The 21271-nt window shown below is 43.8% G+C and overlaps 1 protein-coding gene and 2 pseudogenes across 1 annotated transcript; all 3 read left to right on the top strand.

Annotated features, from left to right (window-relative positions):
• The first annotated feature begins 1121 nt into the window (after positions 1-1121).
• Positions 1122-3345, top strand: LOC118641221 (annotated as a pseudogene).
• Positions 3346-4132: 787 nt separating this feature from the next.
• Positions 4133-6281, top strand: LOC118641220 (annotated as a pseudogene).
• Positions 6282-6933: 652 nt separating this feature from the next.
• Positions 6934-20794, top strand: CENPV (centromere protein V). The gene is made up of 5 exons (XM_036278367.1): positions 6934-7305; positions 10027-10125; positions 11855-11924; positions 19263-19377; positions 20395-20794. The coding sequence occupies exons 1-5, from the start codon at positions 6935-6937 to the stop codon at positions 20517-20519; spliced, it is 780 nt and encodes a 259-aa protein (XP_036134260.1). The 5' UTR covers position 6934; the 3' UTR covers positions 20520-20794.
• The last annotated feature ends 477 nt before the right edge of the window (positions 20795-21271 follow it).

The following is a 21271-nucleotide window of genomic DNA, read 5'->3' as shown; positions in this document are numbered from 1 at the left end:
CTATAGAAATTAATTGTACCCTGGCCATAAAGAAAACAATACAATAATAAATTCCCCCCCAAAATAGATTTTATAATTCAGAAACTTTAACTACAACTCAATAAAATTAGAAATCAATCATCAAAAGATTTTTAAAAATTTGCTTGGGAATTAAAAACAGTCTAACATGCAGATCTAAGAGGAAATCAAAATTATTAGGACATAAAAAGTGAATTTAGCAAGGTCAGTGGGTACAAGGTAAATAAAAAAATCAGTTGTTTTCTATGTATTAGCAACAAACAATTAAAAAATAAAAATTTAAAATACTATTTTTAAAAAATATTTTTTCTTTATTGATTTTATTTTATTTATTTAATTTTAAATTCTTTTCTTTATTGATTTGAGAGAGAGAGAGGAAGAGAGAGATAGAAACATCGATGAGAGAGAACATCGATTGGCCACCTCCTGCATTGCCCCCAGTTGGGATAGAGCCCACAACCTGGGCATGTGCCCTGACTGGAAATCGAACTGGCGACCTCCTGGTACATGGGTTGACACTCAACCACTGAGCCACACCGGTGGGCTCTTTATTGATTTTAGAGAGAGAGGAAGGGAGAGGGAGTAGAAACATCAATGAGAGAGAACATTGACTGGCTGCCTCCTGCATACCCCCCCACGGGGGATTTGGCCCACAACTTGGGCATGTGCCCTGACCAGGAATTGAACCGACAACCTCTTGGTGCATGGGTTGACACTCAACCACTGAGCCACACTGGCTGGGCTAAAATACTATTTGTAGTAGCAGCAATATATTAAATATTTAGGAATAAGTTTAATAAAAGATATATTAAATTTATGACAAAACATTGCTGAGAAAAATTAAATAAGATTTCATAAATGGAGAGATATATTTATATATTGGAAGACTCAATACTGTTAAGAAGTCTGTGTTGATCTACAGATTCAATGCAACTCCAACCCCAAATCTCAGCAGGCTTTCTTTTTGTAAGAAAAACAACAACAAAACACACACTGGTAAAATTTCCACCTTGTGTAGTTGGTCTCTCACTTTTGGAGCTCTGAGCTGCCAATTATTTAAAATATCTGAATTCTCTGAGGCCACCCCAGGAAGTTCAAGCCATATGGAGAGGCTCTGGGTAAGTGACCCTGTTGACAGCCCAATGGTCTCCCAGCTATCAGCCAGCATCAACAGTTAGCCATGTGAAGGAAGCCATCTTAGATGTCCAGCTGGGTCAAACCTTCATATGACTGTGGTCTCAGTGACATCTCAGTGAAATTGCGTGAGAGACCCCAAGCAAGAACTGTCCAGCCAAGTCCTTCCTTATATCCTGTCACACAAGATTTTGGATAAAATAAAGTCATTGCTTAAAAAAAAGTCTTAGTGGCCTTATTATAATAGCCCCAAACTGGAAACACTCTGAATGTCCTTCAACAATAAAAAGAATAAATGTGGTATATTCACACATTGAAATACTACACAGTTATGAAAATGAATCATAGCTACATGAACAACATGGATGAAACTCACAGACCTAACACTGAGTAAAAAGAAGCCATACACAGAGTATAAAGTGTATAAATGCATTTATATGAAGTTCAAAATCATGGTGATGAGGTAGAAGTGGCTAACCTTAGAGAGGATTGACTAGGAGCTGGGACAAAAGATCTTTATAAGATAGAAATGGTCCATATTTTGTTCTGGGTGGTGGTTGTGAAGTTGTGTATATATGTAAAAACACTTAAGGGTATGTAAAGTTTAGACCAATTTAAAAATGAAAAACATAAATTAGGATTTTATTTTAAAGATATTAAATTAGCTTGAGGTGAAGAAAGCAGTTGAAGAAAGTTATTGCACACCTAAGACCCAAGAAAGCAATTAAAAAGTTATGTGTCTGGCACAGTCTGACTCTAGGAAGTAAGCTGACTTGATTCAATCAACAAGTAACTATAATAATATGAAAAATATTAGTTGGTCTAACTCTCAGAGGAGTAGTAGTGAAAGAATGAAAATTAAAGGCATGGGTGCATGCGTGGAAGAGAGCTGAGGTGGGGTGGCAGGTGGGCACAGTGACCAGCCTGGCTTGAGCTATTTGAGAGAAGATGCAAGACCCCCAACACAGACAGTCAGTGTAATGACATCTTACGCAAAAAGGGCATCTTGCCCTCGAAGGAAAGTTTGAACCAACTGGAAAAAGAGGTGGAAGAGGAGGAGCATTGAGTCCTTCATCAGTCAGTTGTGAAAATATATAAAGATATTACTTTGGAAGAACTGGAGGATAATGAAGACAAATTTAATGAGGAAGACCCATGAACTATTGAAATGTACAGGCAACAGAGACTGGCTGAGTGGAAAGCAACTAAAGTGAAGAAGAAATTTGGAGAAGTTTTGGAGATCTCAGGAAGGGATTATGTTCTGGAAGTTGTCAAAGCTGGAGAGGGCCTGTGGGTGATCTTGCGCCTTTACAAACAAGGGGTTGATTCCATTCCCTCTGTGCCCTGATAAATCAACACTTCAGTGGACTTGCCAGGAAGTTTCCTGATATCAAATTTATCAAAGCCATTTCAACAACCTGCATACCCAATTATCCTGATAGAAATTTGCCCACAATATTTGTTTACCTGGAAGGTGCTATCAAGACTCAATTTATTGGACCTTTAGTATTTGGTGGCATGAACCTGACAATAGATGAGTTGGAATGGAAATTATCTGAGTCTGGAGCAATCAAGACAGACCTGGAGCCCAGCCAGTGTGGTTCAGTGGATTAAGCATCGTCCCATGGACTGAGAGGCCCGGGTTCGATTCCCAGTCAGGGCACGTGCCTGGATTTCGGGCTTAATCGCTGGTAGGGGTGTGCAGGAGGCAGCCGATCTATATATCTCACATGGATGTTTCTATCTCTCTCTCCCATTCTCTCTCTCTCTAAAAAAAAAATCAATAAAAACATATTTAAAAAAAAAAAGAAGAAGAAGAAAAAAAGACAGACCTGGAGGAAAATCCTAAAAAAAACAACTGAAGCCCTGGCTGGTTTTGTTCAGTGGTTAGAGCCCACAGACCGGAGAGTTCTGGGTTCAGTTCCCGCTAAGGGCATGTACCTCCATTACAGTTTGTCCCTGGCCCTGGATGGGGTCATGTGGGTGGCAACCACTCAATGTGTCTCTCTCATGTTGATGTTTCTCTATCTCTTCCTCCTTCTCTCCCTATCTGAAGATAAATGCAAAAATGTCCTCGGGTGAGGATAACAACAACAATAACAACAACAACAAAAAACCACTGAAGATGCATTGCTATCCTCTGTGCAGTACACTGTCCCCTTGAGGAAAGGCAGCAATTTAGAGGATGACTAAGACTATGTAATGTTCAGAATTTGATTGATGTTCAGAATTTGATTGATGCCACAAATTGCTTGGATTTATTTAAAAAGGAAAAGTAGGGATGAATCCTTTGAATTTTAGCCTTTTATAGTCATGTTTCAAATCTCATAGATCTCAGAAATAATCATTGCCACAAATCCTATTACATTTCTTGGAACTCTCTTTTTTTGGAATGGTTTTTATTTTTTTTGTTTTTTAAAATTTTTTATTTGTTTTTCTCTTTGCTCTTCTTTAATTTGAAATATTTCCTTAAAAGAAAATAAAAACCAGCTTTTGGTATGGCTAAAGCAAAAATTAAAGAAATGAAGTTAGGAATACTAACTTGGAGGAACGGAGGGATTTTCATGGGAGTATGGTTGTAGTATAGAGTATCAAGCAGACTGCTTTGTAGAAATTAATAGCTGATTCTACACTTTATATGAAAATGCACAGGACTTAGAAGGACCAAGATAATCTTGAAGAACAAATCTGGAGGATTTACTCTGATTTCATGACTAACTAATTAAGCAAGTAATTAAGACAGATGGACTTGGTGTAAGGATAGTTAAGTAGCTCAATGGAAAAGAATGGAGGATTGACCCAGTCTTCACGGAGAGTCACTGTGGTTTCCTGCTTCAACAGTGCTTGGACAGAACTGGGTGCTTGACCCATCTCAGCCAGCCACCAGGAACCAGACTTTCATCACCTCCTCACAGTGCCTTGGACATCCCTAAGGCCTGTGCTCCAGCACTGTGCTGCTGCTTCTCTTTAGCTGCCGACCATGACGTCCACCATGTCCACCTGGCAGGTGCGCCAGAACTATCACCAGGACTCAGAGGCCGCCATCAACCTCCAGATCAACCTGGAGCTCTACGCTTCCTACCTTTACCTGTCCATGTCTTACTACTTTGACTGCGATGATGTAGCTTTGAAGAACTTTACCAAATATTTTCTTCACCTATCTCATGAAGAGGGGGAACATGCTGAGAAACTGATGAAGCTGCAGAACCAATAAGGTGGCCAAATCTTCCTCCAGGATATCAAGAAACCAGACCTGATGACTGGGAGAATGGGCTGAATGTGATGGAGTATGCATTACAAGGAAAAAAGTGTGAACCAGTCACTACTGGATTTGCACAAACTGGTCACTGACAAAAATGACTCTCACTTGTGTGACTTCATTGAGACTCACTACTTGAATGAGCAGGTAAAATCCATCAAAGAACTGGGTGACCACATAACCAACTTGTGCAGATTGGGGGCTCATGAAACTGGCATGGCAGAGTATCTCTTTGACAAGCACACCCTGGGAGACAGTGATGAGAGCTAAGCCTTAGGCTGGCTTCCCATAGCCACAGGGGTGACTTCCCTGGTCACCAAAGCAGTACGTGCATGTTGGAGTTACCTTTACCTTTTCTGTAACTTGTACCAAATCATCCACTTATATCTTTTCATTTGTACCATTCCTTCAAATAAAGCAATTTGGTATCCCCCCAAAAAATAGAGGGTTGAGATTTAGATAATTGGATATTTATATTTAAAGAAAAACAAAAAAAAAAACTGGTCTCTACCCTACACCATATGCAAAAATTATTTTGTCTTTCTTTTTTGGGGGGTGGGGATACGTGCCCCTAGTGGGAACCAAACCTGAGACTCTCTGGTCCGCAGGCCAATGGTCCAACTGCTGAGCCAAACCAGCCAGGGTGCAAAAATTATTTTGAAATGGACCATAGACTTAAGTATGAAAGCTAAAACTATAAAGCTTCTAGAAGAAAAGATAGGAGAAAAATCTTCATGCCATTTGGGGTAGGCAAAGACTTTTTTTTTTTAATGACAAAAAACACCATAAAATAAAAATATTCATAAGTTGAACATCATCAGAATAAAAAATGTCCACTTGTCTAAATATATTAAGGTGAAAGGGAAACCACAACTGGGAGAAGATAGTATAAATTCACATATCTGGCAAATAACTCCTATCCAGACATAAAGAACTCTATACATCAAACAACTCAATTTATAAAATGGACTAACTCTCAGAGGAGTGTCTGTGAACAGGCACTTCACAGAAGAAGATATTCAAATGGTCAATCCGCACAAGAAAAGGTGCACAACATCACCACACACCAGGACATGCAAAATAATATCACACGGAGATACCAGTGCTTACCCACCATAAAGGCTAAATTAAAAAAGACTGACAATATGAAGTGTTGTAAGGGTATGAAGCAACTACGGCTCTCATACATGGCTGGTGGAGTATAAAATGGTACAATCACTTTAGCAAAAACTGGAAGTACAGACTATTCAGAAATTTTTTAGAGAACACCATATATAACCATAGTAGATACAGCTAAAGCTATACTTAGAGGAATACTTAGAGTCATTAATACATTTATTACAAAAAAAACCCCACTAAAAATAAATGAACTATAGCCCTGGCCAGTTTGGCTCAGCGGTTAGAGCATCGGTCTGCAGTTCAGAGAGACCTGGGTTTGGTTCCCTCTAAGGGCATGTATCTCGGTTGCAGTTTGTCCCCCGCCCTGGATGGTCATGCAGGTGGCAGCCACTCCATGTGTCCCTTTCACGCAATATTTCTCTCTCTCTCTTCCTCTCTCTCCCTCCCACTCTATCTGAACAACAACAACAAAAATGGAAAAATGTCCTCGGGTGAGGATAAAAAAAAAAAAGAACTACGTATTTAATTTGGTAAACTATTAAACTAATAAGATAAAAACAGAAATCAGGAAGAACGTTGAAATTAAAGAATTAGAAAACAAAAAGATAGGGGAATGAGTTGGAGAAAATGTTATTTCTTTGACGATATCAATAAGATAGAACTAATAGGTTTGGAAAATACATGGGTTTCATCAGTGGTTCCTGTGATTTTTTTTTTTTTGACTTTGGTGTGGTGTTCAGCAAAACCATAATGATGTTATTTTATGAGGGCTTCATTGATTACTTAAAAAAACCTGTTGACTATCGATATAACTGAGTTTTTTTGAATAAATCATAACACACACAGAGTTTTATAAAGTTGGAAAGACGAAGTTTAGGAAGTGTGGTTTCGGCCACCCTTTGTCCAGCAGGTAGCGGGTGCAAGGCCATTTATATACACTGTCTCATTTCAGGCGCACACTGGCTCCCGAAAGGTCTTTTTGGAGATGAAGTTAACTCAGGCTGGGATGTGGCTGTGAATTCAGGGCTGACCCGAGACCACATAGGTAAAGAAGGTAAGTCCTCTGGGTTCAGACGGGACGGAGGCCCTTCTGCCGGTGCAAACCGGCTTTGGGTGTTGGGAGCCCAGGCCCGAAACGCAGTCCCGTCAGGTCTGCAGGTTGCAGCTGGCAGGTGCAGGCCTGGCGGCAGGCGGCCGGGCGAGCCGACACTCCTTTAGTACGCAGCCCCCGGCGGCCAGGTGCGGCAGGCCGAGGCCGGGGCCGGGGCCGGGGCCGGGGCCCAGGCCGGGGCGGGCGGGTGCAGCGCCCCCTGGGCGTGCAGGTTGTTTCGCTTTAGGGACGCGCGCGCGCGGGGCTGCGGGGACGCGCGGGCGGCGAGGCCTGCGCGCCAGTCTGCGGGAGCCATGCGGCAGACAAGGAGCAACGCGTCCTCCGGGCCACGCGGGCAGAAGCGGCCTGGGGTCTCAAGGACTCCTGGCGCCGCTGCCTCGGTTCCCGGCGACACCCGCGCACGGCGCCCCACGGGCCAACCCGGGGACAGGAGCCGGTCGGGGAAGCAGCGGCCGAGGCAGTCGTCGCCGCGGGCCCAGGAGGCGATTCCCGGGGAGCCGCTGCAGCCGGAGCTGGCGCTGCTGTCGCCGTCCCCCGTTCCGGTGACTCAGACGTCCGCGGTGGCCACGTTGGACCTGGGCGACCAGCGGGAGCGCTGGGAGTCGTTCCAGAAGCGGCAGAAGCTCACCTTCGAGGGTGCCGCTAAGCTCCTGCTGGACACCTTGTGAGTGCTGCCGGGCCAGGCGAGCGGGGCGGGCCACGCCGACCGCTGGGCAGGGAATCGGGCTCGCCCGCCAGCCGTGCCCGCCTGCCTGCGAGTTGGGGCAGATTTTCGGTTCTGTGTCTTACCGGTAATGTGACCACCGCGCCTTCCCCGGGGGCACCAGGCTCGTTCCTAATTCTCACGGCCTCGCCTCTTGCCTTAAGGGATGTGCGGCCTGGACTGGAGGCGGGGGCGTGTGGGGGGTTCACCCCGGGAAGGTTGCGGGCGCCGCCTCGGATCGCGTGGAGGGACGCACGGCGTCAGGGGCCACGAAGGGTCTTTCCCGGACCAGCTACCGCGTCGGGGACACAGGCTCTTGTCTCGGCGGGGAGGGTGCCGGGTCCTTTTCCAGTGACAAAAAGATAAATCCCACGACTTTACTCAGACCCGAGTCGCTTTATATAGTTCCGTAGGTGTTTTTGGAGAGAGGATGGGAGGATAAGAAACGCTAATAAAGTTTTGAACTAAGTGGAATGCGAAATACCGTTTTTGTTCCAGGCGCTCGTTGTGAGGAAGGGAGCGGGATGGGGGAGGGGGTTCTGCATCCCAGAGAAGAGCGCGCCCCAATGGTTCGGGCACTCGGGAGCCAGGCACCGGCGCCTAAGCCCGGGAGTCTTTGTGTTCTCCCCTGATGCTCCTGGGCGGCGCGCTCGCCACTGCGCGCCCCACAGCTTCGAGGCTGCAAGAAAAACACCCCAGCTCCGTAGATGGCCAGAGGAGGATTTAGAGCGTCCGTGAGGTTGGGAATGGACTGTTAATGTTATCTCTGGCAAGGTCCCACTTGTTTTCTCCAAATGTAATAGCGTCTAGCTCCTTACTCTGTAGAACTGTTGTACTACTACAGAGAAATATTTTAGCACCCTAGTAATATCTCTCAGTATTGATTATCTTATGAATTAAAAAGAACAGTCAAAATCCTAGAGAAAGACAATTGCCTAACAACCTGATTACTCCCCAAATAAAAATGTTTCTTGTCTTTGTTCCAGAAGAAATTTGTTTAGCGACAACGAATCTTCTCAGAGACTATTTGGTTTTCAGTGTGCTTCACTTTTTGTCATTTTGGATTATACCCTGAATATTTTTTACTTATAAGATACCAAAACTCATCATATTAACTTACATGCAAAAGGAATGCACTGTGTTTGTTAACATGTATAAAAAAAGTCTAAAGGAATATACAGAAAATAGTTACCTGGATTCCTGTGGGTATTAGGATTATAGGAGATGTTCATTTTATTGTTATAAAATGCTGTAATGTTTGAATATTTTACAGTGGGCATTAATTGTATATGCAGAAAAAATTTAAATACATCAAATTAACTGATTCAACTTATAACGAAACATGATACAGCATTCATTCTTTAACGTTTTAAAAAAATTATAGTTGAGCCCTGGCTGGTTTGGCTCAGTGGTGAGAGTGTCGGCTTGTGGACCAATGAGTTGTAGGTTCGATTTCAGTCAAGGGCATGTACCTCAGTTGGGGTTGGCCCTGGGTGGGGTTGTACAGGAGGCAGCCAGTGGTTGTGTTCCTCTCACGTCGATGTTTCTCTCTCTCACCCTCTCTCTCCCTCCTTCCCACTCTATCTGAAGATAAGTAGAAAAATATCCTTGAGTGAGGATTAAAATAAAGTTATAATTGACATACAGTATTATTAGTTTCAAGTGTACAACATAGTGATTCGATATTTATATACCTTATGATGTGATCACCACAAGTCTAGTAACTCTGTCACCATACAGTTACTGTGTTGTTATTGACTATTCCCTGCACTGTACCATAATAAATTCCTGTGACTTATTTTATAACTGGTAATTTGTATCTCTTATTCTCCTTCACCTTTTTGACCCATTCTCCCATTCAGTCCTAATTACCAAATAAATGCAGATTAAAACTGCAAGCTAATTTTCCTATAATTATTGCTTGAGAAGGTACAGTGACATATTTTCTCATTTATTATGGATAAGAGTATCTATCATTTAATGATATTTATCAAATCTTAATCGTGTTCAGTTAAGGGCCTAGCTTGTATATAATGAGTTCTGAAAGGTTTAATATTGTATGTAATATGTACATATAGCTCTGTAAAAAGCTATGCATATGAAAATACTGGAGGGGAATATAGCAAAATTATAAGAGCTATTGTTTTTCAGAAGGCTTTTTTTCTGAACCCTCATACTCAGTTGAGTCCCCTTGTCTTTTCCATAGTAGCCTATACTGCCTTTATCACAATCATTTCAATATTATCTGGGTAATTTGTTTGGTGGGTACTTAAGGTCAGTAAGGCCCGGAACCATGTCTGCTGTGTCTTATTTACTGCTCTCTTTCCAGTGCAGTGCACTTGGTTCATAAAAATTTTTAGGAAATATTTGACATATAAATAAAAATGAGTGGTGAGATTAGAATTTCCACCCTTAATTTTACCCCACCTTGTCCCAATTTTTTGGAATGCTTTCTTTAGCAATTTAACATGCAAGAAATGGGAAATTGAGAGCTCATGGGCAAAGAAGGCGCTCAGTATCTCCTCAAAAGCAGAGGCAACTGGTTGTTGTGGAGAGAAGAGTTTTGTTCATCTTGCTTCTTTCTTTCAACAAGGGAAGAGAGAGAGAGAGCATGAGCCATGCAATAGCATCCCGCTTAAGTATTCAGAAATCCTTATCATTCTGATTTTCTGCTTTATGTAGTGAATACCAGGGCCTGGTGAAACACACAGGAGGCTGCCACTGTGGAGCAGTGCGCTTTGAAGTTTGGGCCTCGGCAGACTTACACATCTTTGACTGCAAGTGAGTGTTTTCTCTTCCCAAGTTGGTTTAAAAGGACTTACAAGTTAAAACACAGGGCTTCAACATCAACTGGGGAGTGAAGGTATAGATGAAACAACATATAGCTGATAATTGTTGGAGTCAGGTAATGGGTATATAAGGGTTCATTGTTCTGTTCTTTCTCCTGTTGTATATACTAGAAGTCTTTTTGTTATTTATTTAAAGCTTTTTTTTATTCCTCATCTGAAGATATTTTTATTGAGTTTTAGAGAGAGAGGAAGGGGGAGAGAGAGAGAGAGAAACATCTATTGGCTGCCTTCTGTACACACCCCGACCAGGGATCAAACCTGCAACCCAGGTATGTGCCCTGACCAGGAATTGAACCCATGACCTTTTGGTGTACAGGACAGTGCTCCAACCAACTGAGCCACACCAGCCAGAGCTAGAAGTTTTTAGTAATGAAAATTTTGTAAGCCCTGGCGAGGTAGTTCAGTTGGTTAGAGCATTGTCCCGATACACCAAGGGTTTGGGTTTGATTCCCAGTCAGGGCATGTACAAGAATCAGCCAATGAATGCATAAACAAGTGGAATAACAACACTCTCCCCCCTTCTTCCTTTCCTCCCTCCCTGTCTCTCAAAAATCAATAAATAAAATGTAAAAAATTAAGCTTTTTTAAAAAGGGAGGCTAAAAACAATCGAGTCTGCTCTGTATGTTAGTGTGAGTGAGAGAGAGACAGAGAGACAGATATCACTCCTACAGCACAACCCCAGGCAACACAGAGCAGGGTCCTCTGGCTTGTGTCTGGCAGGGTCACCACTCAGACTGGTGGGTGTGGGATTGGTTTGCTGAATGCAGGTCAGAATGGGAACTGAAGGGAATGTCTTGGGCAGAGCCTTCAGAGTTGGGGAGAGGTGGAGGGTAAATGAGTGGAGGGCATCCGCACCTGGAAGCTCACTATGCTTCAGGCCCTCTAGCTCTTTCTTTCAGATGAGGCAGATGGTACTGCCAGGATCTGTGGAGGGCCTGTATTTTTAGCACCTTCTCTGGCTTTGTGACAGAGCAAGGACTATAGGCTCTGACTGCTGGACCTTTTGCCCTTAGGTGGTACCTGAATTATATATGAAAAAAATATCTTGGGATTACTCATACAGGGAATTGATCAGGCTACTAACAGTAGAGTCCAGATTGGAGAAGTACCATGGATTCTATACTAGAGGATTAGAGGATCCAGAGAGAGGATTCTATACTAAATTAGATTTTTTAAAAAAGTGGACTAAAAAGAGGGGGCTTAGATTTACCTCCAAAGATGGTAGTTCTGAGGACCTATTTTACTTGGAGCTAGGCTTGTGATGTGCAGATGAGGAAAGAGGGAAACATAACCTTTCTGGTCCATATTTTGGTGTGGATATCCCAGAGATGTAAGTTTGTAACTATGCCTGATATAAGTGTCTCTAGAATGCAATGGTTCCCTTGAATGCAATGAACTGGGGGAAAGGGTAGCAGAAATGTTCTCTTAGTTCCGGTTTTCAAAGGGATACATGGTCTCCACTGCTGTGGGATCTGTGGGCAGAGAGAGACCCCAGGTGGCTAGTCCATCTGCCTGAGCTTCCCCCTTCCCTGGGTAGTGCTGAAAGGGGCTTCACTTCTGGGGTCAGCCAACTCTCAAATCATATCAGGTTGGGTGCCTTGGGCACTCGGAGGGTGCAGATGGCTGTTCACAATCTGGAACTTGCTTTGTCTTTCTGTAGCTGCAGTGTTTGCAAGAAGAAGCAGAATAGACACTTCATTGTTCCTGCTTCTCGCTTCAAGCTCCTGAAGGTTAGTGCTAAGAGCAGGGTTGAAGATGCAGAACCCATTTGTGAGTCGCTGCCTGACAGCATGCCCTGGACAGTGCAAGGGGACGCCCAACAGGCTTCTCTGGGACTGTACTTTCCCTGCCACCCAGGTTTCATCCTTGGTTTTAAAAGCTTATGCTGTTTTTTCCTTTATATATTGGATACTTATTTGATATTGCTGAGGAAACATTTTTCAACAAATAAGATACCCAAACCCTATCAGCCAAAGGTAACCGCTGTTAATATTTTGGTGTATATAGCCTTGTGCATTATTTTCTGCACAGATAAATACATCTAAATATATATTATGTGTTTTGTCAAAGTAGGATTTTACCTTTCTTTCTGTTTTATAACTAACTTTAGCATTTCCCAATGAAAAATATATGATATAAAAATTTTAAACATTATTACTGGGGGATATTTTGTTATTAGTGCAAAATTTGAAAGGTACAGAAGTACACATATACAGTGAAACTCTCTTCCTCACCCACACCATTTCCTACTTCACTTATCCTGTTGTTCCTGTATTTGCAGTATATTTTATTATATGAATCTATCATAAGCAATTTTTTTCTCTTCCCCTTTAATCTTCATCTGATGATATGTTTATTGATTTTTTTAGGGGGAGAGAGAGAGAGAGAGAGATGTAAGAGAGAAACATGAATCCATTGCCTCCCATACTTGTCCCAGCCAAGCAGTGAACCCACAATCTAGGTATTTGCCCTGCTGGGAATCAAACCCTCAACCTTTCAGTGTCCAGCATGACAACCAACTGAGCCACACTGGCCAGGGCAGCAATTTTCTATATTTGAACCTTGAGGTTGAGTGCAATTTTTTCCCAATTATAAACAATACTGTGGTGAACCTCCCTGAGTATTAATCTTTGATGATTTAGAAATTACATCTTTAGGATCAGTCTCTTAGAAATAAAACCTGTGGTTAAACAATAGAAACTTTTTTTTTTTTTTTTACTTTTATTTGTGTTTATTTTATACTGAATTTACGCCCGGGCCATAAGTTTTTGTTTCTTCAGTTTCTTCTGGGATATCTTTTTCTTCTGTGCAACCTCCTCTTCTGGTTTAGGAACAGTCTGCTCTTTCTCAGTGAGGATTATCTCAACATGGCAGGGAGAGCTCATATATGGGTTAACCCGCCCATGAGCTCTATAAGTTCTACAGCACATCTTGGGAGCTTTGTTTACCTGGATGTGCTCCATGACCAGAGAATCTACATCTAAACCCTTAAGTTCAGCTTTGCTCTCTGCATTTTTAAGCATGTGCAGTAAAAATTCAGCACTCTTTTTGGGCCACCGACCCTGTGTCAAGCCCCACTGTTTCACCTGGGCACACCTACCAACTCCACCATTGTAACAACGAAAAGGCACACATCTGTAAAGTGACATCCTTCAGATACTTGGTGGCTTTTCAAATATGCATACCTTCGATGGCCTGGGCAGTTTCCCGAGTGTTCTTAAAGTGAACACGAAGATTTGAACCTCTTGACTTGCATGATTTTGTGGGGTTTTCTGGGTCAAGTGAACAGCGAACCATTTTCAGAGGTCACCTCGCCGCTTTCGGAAAAGAAACAATAGAAACTTTTTTTGAAGGGCTTTTGGCACACTATTGCTAATGTGAGGTGGGCTTTCACTCCATCCTTGGTTCCCCTATTGTGATCTGACTGACCTCTCTGTGCCCTGGTGTGATGATCTGTTTCCGTGTTTGTCTCCTTTACTAGATCATGAGGGTCTCCAAATACCATCTTTTGTTTTGTCCGACCTGCTCCTTGCCTCATAGGCTTGACATTGAGTAGGCACGCAGTGAGTGTCCTGCAGGAAAGACTAAGTGAATGAATACATGAGTTACTACTTCCCTAGGTAGTGAGAGCCTGGAAGACTGCCTGTGTGCTCTCCTCAGATGCCTGCTAGGGGAGGTGGCCCCAGTTCACCTTTGCTCCTGAGCACCTATGACAGATGGTTTCTGGAGATACCACCAGGTGCAGCCTTAGGCTCTTGGGTCTTGGAATTGATATTTTTTCCTAGAATTTTTTTTCTTGGGCCTGCTTATCAATGCACCACTCTCTTCTTTGGCTCCAGCCTGTTGGAGGAGTAACTTTCTGCTTGTTTGTTTGTATTTATTTATTTATTTATTTATTTATTTATTCTTTTTATTTTTTAAAACATATTTATTGAATTTTAGAGAGAGAGAGAGAAATGTGGATTTGTTGTTCCACTTATCCATGCACTCATTGGTTGCTTTCTTGTATGTGCCCTGAACAGGAATTGAACCCAAAACCTTGGCACAGCAGAACAATGCTCAAACCAACTGAGCTACCCGGCCAAGGCTTATTTATTCATTTTAAATTGAGATATAATTGACATGTAACATTTACATAAGTTTCAGATCTCCAGTGTAAAGATTCATTATATATACATACTGTGATTTAAAAAAAAATTAACTACAAAACGTATTCATTCATTCAACAAGTATTTATGGGACACCTACTGTGTGCCAGGCACTATTCCACTGAAGCCCAGCAATTCACAGGACAGACATGGCCCTTCTTGGAGTTCACATTCCATAGAGGGGAGACAGGAAAAATAAGTAAGACAAAATCCATTAGTGCTGTGTAGAGAGTTAGAGTGGAAGCAGCATGGCAGAAGATCGCTGGGTGGCTGGCTTAGGTTGGTTAGGAAAGGTCCCTCTGGTGTTCAGATCTGAATGATGAAGATGGGGGGCCGGTGTGGGTGGAGGACTACCCCAGGTAAAGGGGACATACAGTGCAGAGCACCTAAGGGGCATAGACGTGGCATGTCTGAGGAGCTGAACAGTGGCCATGGTGGCTGGTGGGGGTCCATGCAGTGGAGGTGAAAGAGTAGACTAGGGTGGGTTTGGAGAGAGAGTCAGGAGCAGACAAGGAAGTAGGTTTTATTCTTTGCCTGGTGTGAAGCTCAGGGAGGGTCTTAAGCAGGGTAGTGACAAACCCTGCCTCAGCGTTTTAAAAGCTCACTTTGGCTGCTGTGTGGAGAGTGGATTGTAAGGATGTGAGTGCAGAGATGGGGATAGCTAGGAGGTTGTCAAGGTGGGTCAGGTGAGAGAGGATGGGAGCTTGGATTAGGATGGTAGTCATGGAGATGGAGAGAAAATAGGTAACTTGGAGATATGTTTTGTTTTTTATATTTTCATTGATTCTAGAGAGAGGAAGGTGGGAAGAGAGAGACATCATCGATTACCTCTTCCTGTACATGCCCCAACTGGGGATTGAACCTGCAACCTGGGTATGTGCCCTGTTTGGGAATCGAACCCGCAATCCTTTGGTGCACAGGACGACACTCTCACCACTGAGCCACATTGGCCAAGGCTGGAGATATGCTTTGAATAGGTAACTGGACAGGTGTTTTAGAGCAATGGTTTTCAAACCTCAAACCTCAATCCTCAGAGTGCACAGTCACCTGGAGGACATATTAAAACAGGTGGCTGAGCCCCACTCTATCTGTGGGTATTGGGATGGAGGGAATGAGAATTTACATTTCTTTTTTTTATCCTCACCCGAGGACATTTTTTGCATTTATCTTCAGATAGAGTGGAAGGGAGAGAGGAAGAGAGAGAGAAGCATCAATCTGAGAGAGACACATCGAGTGGTTGCCACCCACACAACCCCAACCGGTGCTGGGGACAAACTGCAACCGAGGTACGTGCCCTTAGTGGGAACCGAACCTGGGACTCTGCTCCACAGGCCAAGCTCTAACTGCTGAGCCAAACCAGCCAGGGTGAGAACTTACATTTCTTACATGTTCCAGTGATGCTGCTGGTCTGAGGAGCACACTCTGAGAACCATTGTTTTAGAGAAAGAGTGAAGAGAACTCTGTGAAGGATTGGGTGTGATTATGAGGAAAAGAGAGGAGTCAGTTCACATCCATAGTGGTGGGGCCTAACCAACTAGGTGAAGAGAGATGCCCGATCCTGGGGGGAAGCAGGAGAAAGTGCTAGAATCAAGAGCTCTTTTTTGAAAAAGTTCAGTTGAAGATGTCTTTTGGACATTCATATAGGTATAGGAAGTGGGCAGCTGGATATAAACCCTGAAGTTGAGGAGGAGGTCAGATCTGGAGCTACCAATTTGACAGTTGTTGGCTTATGGATGGTCTTTAGTGCTGTGAGACTTGGGGAGGTCAGCTGGGGAGAGGGCGTAGCCAAAGAAAGGAGAGGGCTGAGGACAGAGCCCTGGGGCTCACCAGCTTTTATAGAGAACCCTGAGAAGGATGGTCAGTGGGAGGAGGGAATACACAGGAGAGTGTGGTGTCCTCAGACCAGTGTTTTGGATGGAAGGAGTGGTACTGAGAGGTCAGATAAGAAGTTAAGGATCTAATGGTCAAGAGAAGTGGCCGTTGGATTTGTCAGCATGGTGATCCGTGGTGATTTGTGATTGGACCTGAAGATGGAAGTGACAGGATGGCATGGGTTTTGATGGGAGGGGGGCTGTGATCAGGCTGGTGGATCAGGGAATAATGAAGGGATGAGGATCAAATGTCACTGGGTGGCCTCTAGTAATGACCGAGGTAAAGCAGGGGTGAGGCAGTTCCCCACTCTGCTTCGTGTGTAATCAGACCTAATCAGACCGGTCTGGCTGGTTTGGGACCACTTGGCCGTTCTTTGTTTGTCTCTGTGGTGAAGTGGCTGTGGGGTGAGAAGAGGCCCCGCAGGGAACTATTTTTATAGGAGGCACAGAGCCCTGAGGGTGTTTTGGTGGCTGGGGAAGAAGTATGAAAAGGCTTAGCAGTGGTGAATAAAAACAACCCTTCAGACACACACATGTACAAAAGCACAAGTATGTATGTATGGTTTTGTTTTTTTTTTTTTATCCTCACCCGAGGACATTTTTCCATTTTTTGTTCAGATAGAGTGGGAGGGAGAGAGAGGAACAGAGAGAGAGAGAAACATCGATGTGAAAGGAATACATCGAGTGGCTGCCACCCACATGACCGATCAGGGCTGGGGACAAACTGCAACCGAGGTACGTGCCCTTAGCGGGAACCGAATCCGGGTCTCTCCGGACCGCAGGCCGACGCTCTAACCACTGAGCAAACCGGCCAGGGCTGTCTTTTTTTTTTTTAATCCTCACTTGAGGACACTTTTCCATTGATTTTCAGATAGAGTGGTAGGGAGGGAGAAAGAGAGAAATATCGATGCGAGAGAGACACACTGATTGGCTGCCTCCTGCATGACCCCAACCAGGGCCAGGGATCAAACTGCACCTGAGATATGTGCCCTTGACCGGAATATAACCTGTGACCCTTTAGTCCTTAGGCTGACGCTCTAACCACTGAGTCAAACCAGCCAGGGCTGTATGTCCTTTTATAAAAAATAGAAATGGCCCTGGCCGGTTTGGCTCAGCAGTTACAGCGTTGGCCTGTGGACCAGAGAGTCCCAGGTTTGGTTCCCGCTGAGGGCACGTACCTTGGTTGCAGTTTGTCCCCAGCCCTTGTTGGGTCATGTGGGTGACAACCACTTGATGTGTCTCTCTCACATCAGTCTCTCTCTCTCTCTCTTTCTCCCTCTCTCCCTCCTGTTCTTTCTGAAGATAAATGCAAAAATGTCCTCGGGTGAGGATTAAGAAAAAAAAAATAGATACTATACTACACAAATTGTTTGACGCTTGGCTTTTTCACTTAACTTTGTAACCTTAGAGATTGTTCCATTAGTATTTGTAAGTAGTACTGCCTCATTCTTTTTAAAAGTTGCAGAGTATTCTATTTTATGAGTGTCCATAAATGTTTTAACTAGTCTTCCTGTTGATGGACATTTTCAATTTTTCCGATTTTTAGCCTTTACAAACAGTGCTATAATATCTATGTACATATGGCATTGGATACATATGGAATTTTTATTGTAGGATACATTTCTAGAAGTGGAGTTGCTGTGTTAAAGGATATGCTTATTTAAGATTTTGATGTCATCAATTCATATTCCCACAACTGGTCTGTGAGAGTACATGTTTCTCTGAATGCTCCTCAGTGCTGTGTTAAACAGCTTTTAAAAAAATCCTCACCCGAGGATATTTTTCTATTTATCTTCAGATAGAGTGGGAGGGAGGGAGAGAGAGAGAAACATTAACGTGAGTTGACCAGTTGCCTTCTGGATGAACCACAACCAAGGTATGTGCCCTTGACTGGAATTGAACCTGTGACCAATTGGTCTGCAGCCAATGTTCTAACCACTGAGAAAAACAGCCAGGGCTTAAACACCTTTTTGATCTTTGCCCACCTGACAATGTCTTGTTGCAGTTCATGAGTATAAACATTATTCACAAGTTAAAGAGCTGTTTGCTTTTTTCTTAATTTTTATTTATTGCTTTTTATTTCATTTTTTAAATTCTTACCTGAAGATATTTTTTGATCTATCTTTAGGTAGAATGGGAGGGAGGGAGAGAGAAAGAGAGGGAGAGAGAGAGAAACATTGACATGAGGGGGAACACATCTACTGGTTGCCTCCCGCCCGACCCCAAGAAAAACCGCAACTGAGGTATGTGCCCTTGACCAGAATCGAACCTGCAACTCATTGGTCCACGGGTCGAGGCTCTATCCGCTGAGTCAAACCAGCCAGGGCTATTTATTGCTTTTTAGATGGAGAGGAGGGGAAGGTGGGGAGAAACATTGATTTGTTGTTCCACGTATTCTTGCATTCATTGGTTGATTCTTGTAGATGTCCTGACCAGGGATTGCATTTCTGGCTGACACCCTAACCAGCTGAGCTACCCCTCCAAGCCTGTCTTGTCTTTTCACTGTTTGTTCATGTCTTTTGCCCATTTCACATTTGTTGTTATCCTTTTAGGAAATTAGCCCTTTGTCTATGATGTCCGGCAAACATTCTTGTCTTGGTTTGTCTTTTGTTGATAAATTCAAATACAGTCAGCTGTTTTCTTAAGACCTTTAGCAGTGCTGCTTGGGGACATGGAGAGCCAGTCCCTGGTGCGAGCTTCCCATTCCGGCCCTGGGAAGCAGGCACTTTCCCTCCCTGACGTTGACGGGCATGCTTCTTGCTGTGAATCAGGGAAAGCATGAGGCTGAATTGCTCTGTGTGCAGTTGAACTAAGAAGGCATGAGCTATGACTTCTCTAGGGCCGGGACCCATCTACACTGACGAGTCTCCTGGCTGTGTAGATGTTCCCTGTCCTAGGGAAGCCTCTAGTCTCTGGGAGATTGGATATGTCCCTGAGAGCCCTGCAGAAGGGCTTCTCAACCCATTATGCATTTTAAAGATATATTTTTTTAAATGAGAAAAAAAAATCTCTTTGTAAACAAGAATACCTATTGTCTGTGTTCCCTTAGGGAGCAGAGAGCATAACCACATACACGTTCAACACTCACCAAGCGCAGCATACCTTCTGTAAGAGATGTGGCGTGCAGAGCTTTTACACCCCTCGCTCAAACCCTGGAGGCTTCGGTGAGTAAAGGAAGTGGCCACAAGCTCAGGAAGGACACAGGTTCACCTGCTCTGGGTATACATACTGGTTAGAAAGGTGGGCACTGGCAGGCTTGGCTTGCCTTCAGCTTGGCAAGACTCTTCCTCATGTATGTTTCCGCTGAACAAATGATGGGATGTGACACTGGCTTTGGTCATTCAGATACCAGTTACTGATGCTGTCAGAGCTGCGTCACTGGGTCTGACAGTGAGGGTAGAGAAGAGGGGAGAGGAGATGGGCCTGTGGGCAGGGGGAGGGAATTTTAACAATGGTGGATAATGGTGGATAAAGGGATAAAGGAGGCAGGCATGAAGAGCATTGATAATGCCATTAAATTTTTTTGGTTCAAAACAGAAACAGAACACCCTAAGTGTCTCTTCAGGTCCTACTTGAATCTGGAGGAAAAACAACTTTTAGACAGTTGTGTGTGAACTGAGTGGAAAGTAGCCTTGAGGATGTTCCTGAGGAATCTTGTTCCCTGCAGAGCTGGGTGGCATGGCTGTGGCTGTGACCATCCTGGGCCTTAATGTCGGGGGACGGCCTGGCATCACCCTTGCCCTTCCTGCCCCATTTGTCATAGCAGCTCATGTTTGTACTTCTGTGCCACATGGAGACTCCCTTTTGCCAACCTCGAGCACAAGAAAGTGTGAACTGCTATAGAGATGGGTGGTATTTAATGCTTAGAAAGTTACCTATCTAAGCCCTGGAAAAAGCCTGCGAATTCTTCACACTATCAGTCGAGTGCTTTAGCCTGAGTCTTTCTGCTGTTTTGTACTCCCCTCTTGGTCCTGGTCATCCTGGCTCAGGAAGGCTGATCCCCATCTGAGAGATGCGGAAAGTAAGCCCAGAGGCTGACATTGTGAGCTATGGTGTCTCACTTGGAAAGCCTCATATGTCGTATCATGATGCTTGCAGGTGTGGGTTTGTCCAAGAGCCAGTATAGCACCTGGTCTCACTCATACTGGGGACCTCCCTTTCTCTGTGTCACTTCCCTCTAGGAATCGCCCCACACTGTCTGGATGAGGGCACTGTGCGGAGTGTGGTCATTGAGGAATTCAATGGCAGCGATTGGGAGAAGGCCATGAAGGAGCACAAGACCATCAAGAACATGTCTAAAGAGTGAGCTCTTGCTTTCTCGCGTCCTGAGGAGTGATTGGGACCAGTAGCCTTGCTGTCTCCTCTGCACCTCGGTGGTGCCGTGAAGGTGGCTGACCCAGGCTGCTGGTGCCCTTGGCCAGTGGCCCTCTCGGTCTCTGCACTTTGCTCCATCTACCAGTTTCCTTAGACAGCTCTTTGTCCTTTGTCAGCTCACACTTGGATGTAGGCTAGTTAGCATCCTCTTTCTCTTCCTAATTTTGTGTGATCTTTTAGAAAAATAAATATTTTAATATTAAAGCAGTTACTATGATTTGTCATTTTCTTTGCACTTTGATTTTGCTTCTGAGGCCAGTCAATTAATAGCAGACATTTATTGAGCACTGTTAAGATGCTTCAACCAAACTGGGACGGGGAGCTAAGGCAGGTGAACGGTAGCCACGGGAGCTGTAAAGATGACGTGAGCTCTAGGGATTCAGAGGAGTGAGAAGGCTGGTCATAGAGGACTTGGGGGGTGGGGAGGGTACAGTTTCAGTCTTAAGGTAAATCAGTGTCTAATTTTTTTAAAAGTTGTGAACTATACATAACAAAATTTACCATGTTAACCATTTTTAAGTGTACAATTCAGTGTTTGTTACATTCACGTTACGTAGGCAATTTCCAGAACTCGCTGTCTTGCAAAACTTAAACAACTTAGAGTCTATATTTTTAAAGGAAGCAAGATTTAGAAAGTTGGAAAGGAGAAGTAGCTGTGAACAGGTATGGCCACATGTTAATACC

This window comes from Molossus molossus, unplaced genomic scaffold, assembly GCF_014108415.1.
Source record: "Molossus molossus isolate mMolMol1 unplaced genomic scaffold, mMolMol1.p scaffold_m16_p_27, whole genome shotgun sequence".
NCBI lineage: Eukaryota > Metazoa > Chordata > Mammalia > Chiroptera > Molossidae > Molossus > Molossus molossus.
This window is presented reverse-complemented; position numbering and strand designations above follow the sequence as displayed.

Excerpts from the sequence above, each read along its gene's own strand:
- CENPV (XM_036278367.1), top strand. The coding sequence starts at position 6,935 with ATGCGGCAGACAAGGAGCAACGCGTCCTCCGGGCCACGCGGGCAGAAG. Across the intron at positions 10,126-11,854 it reads TTACACATCTTTGACTGCAA|CTGCAGTGTTTGCAAGAAGA; the intron begins GTGAGTGTTTTC and ends GTCTTTCTGTAG. Across the intron at positions 19,378-20,394 it reads CTCAAACCCTGGAGGCTTCG|GAATCGCCCCACACTGTCTG; the intron begins GTGAGTAAAGGA and ends ACTTCCCTCTAG.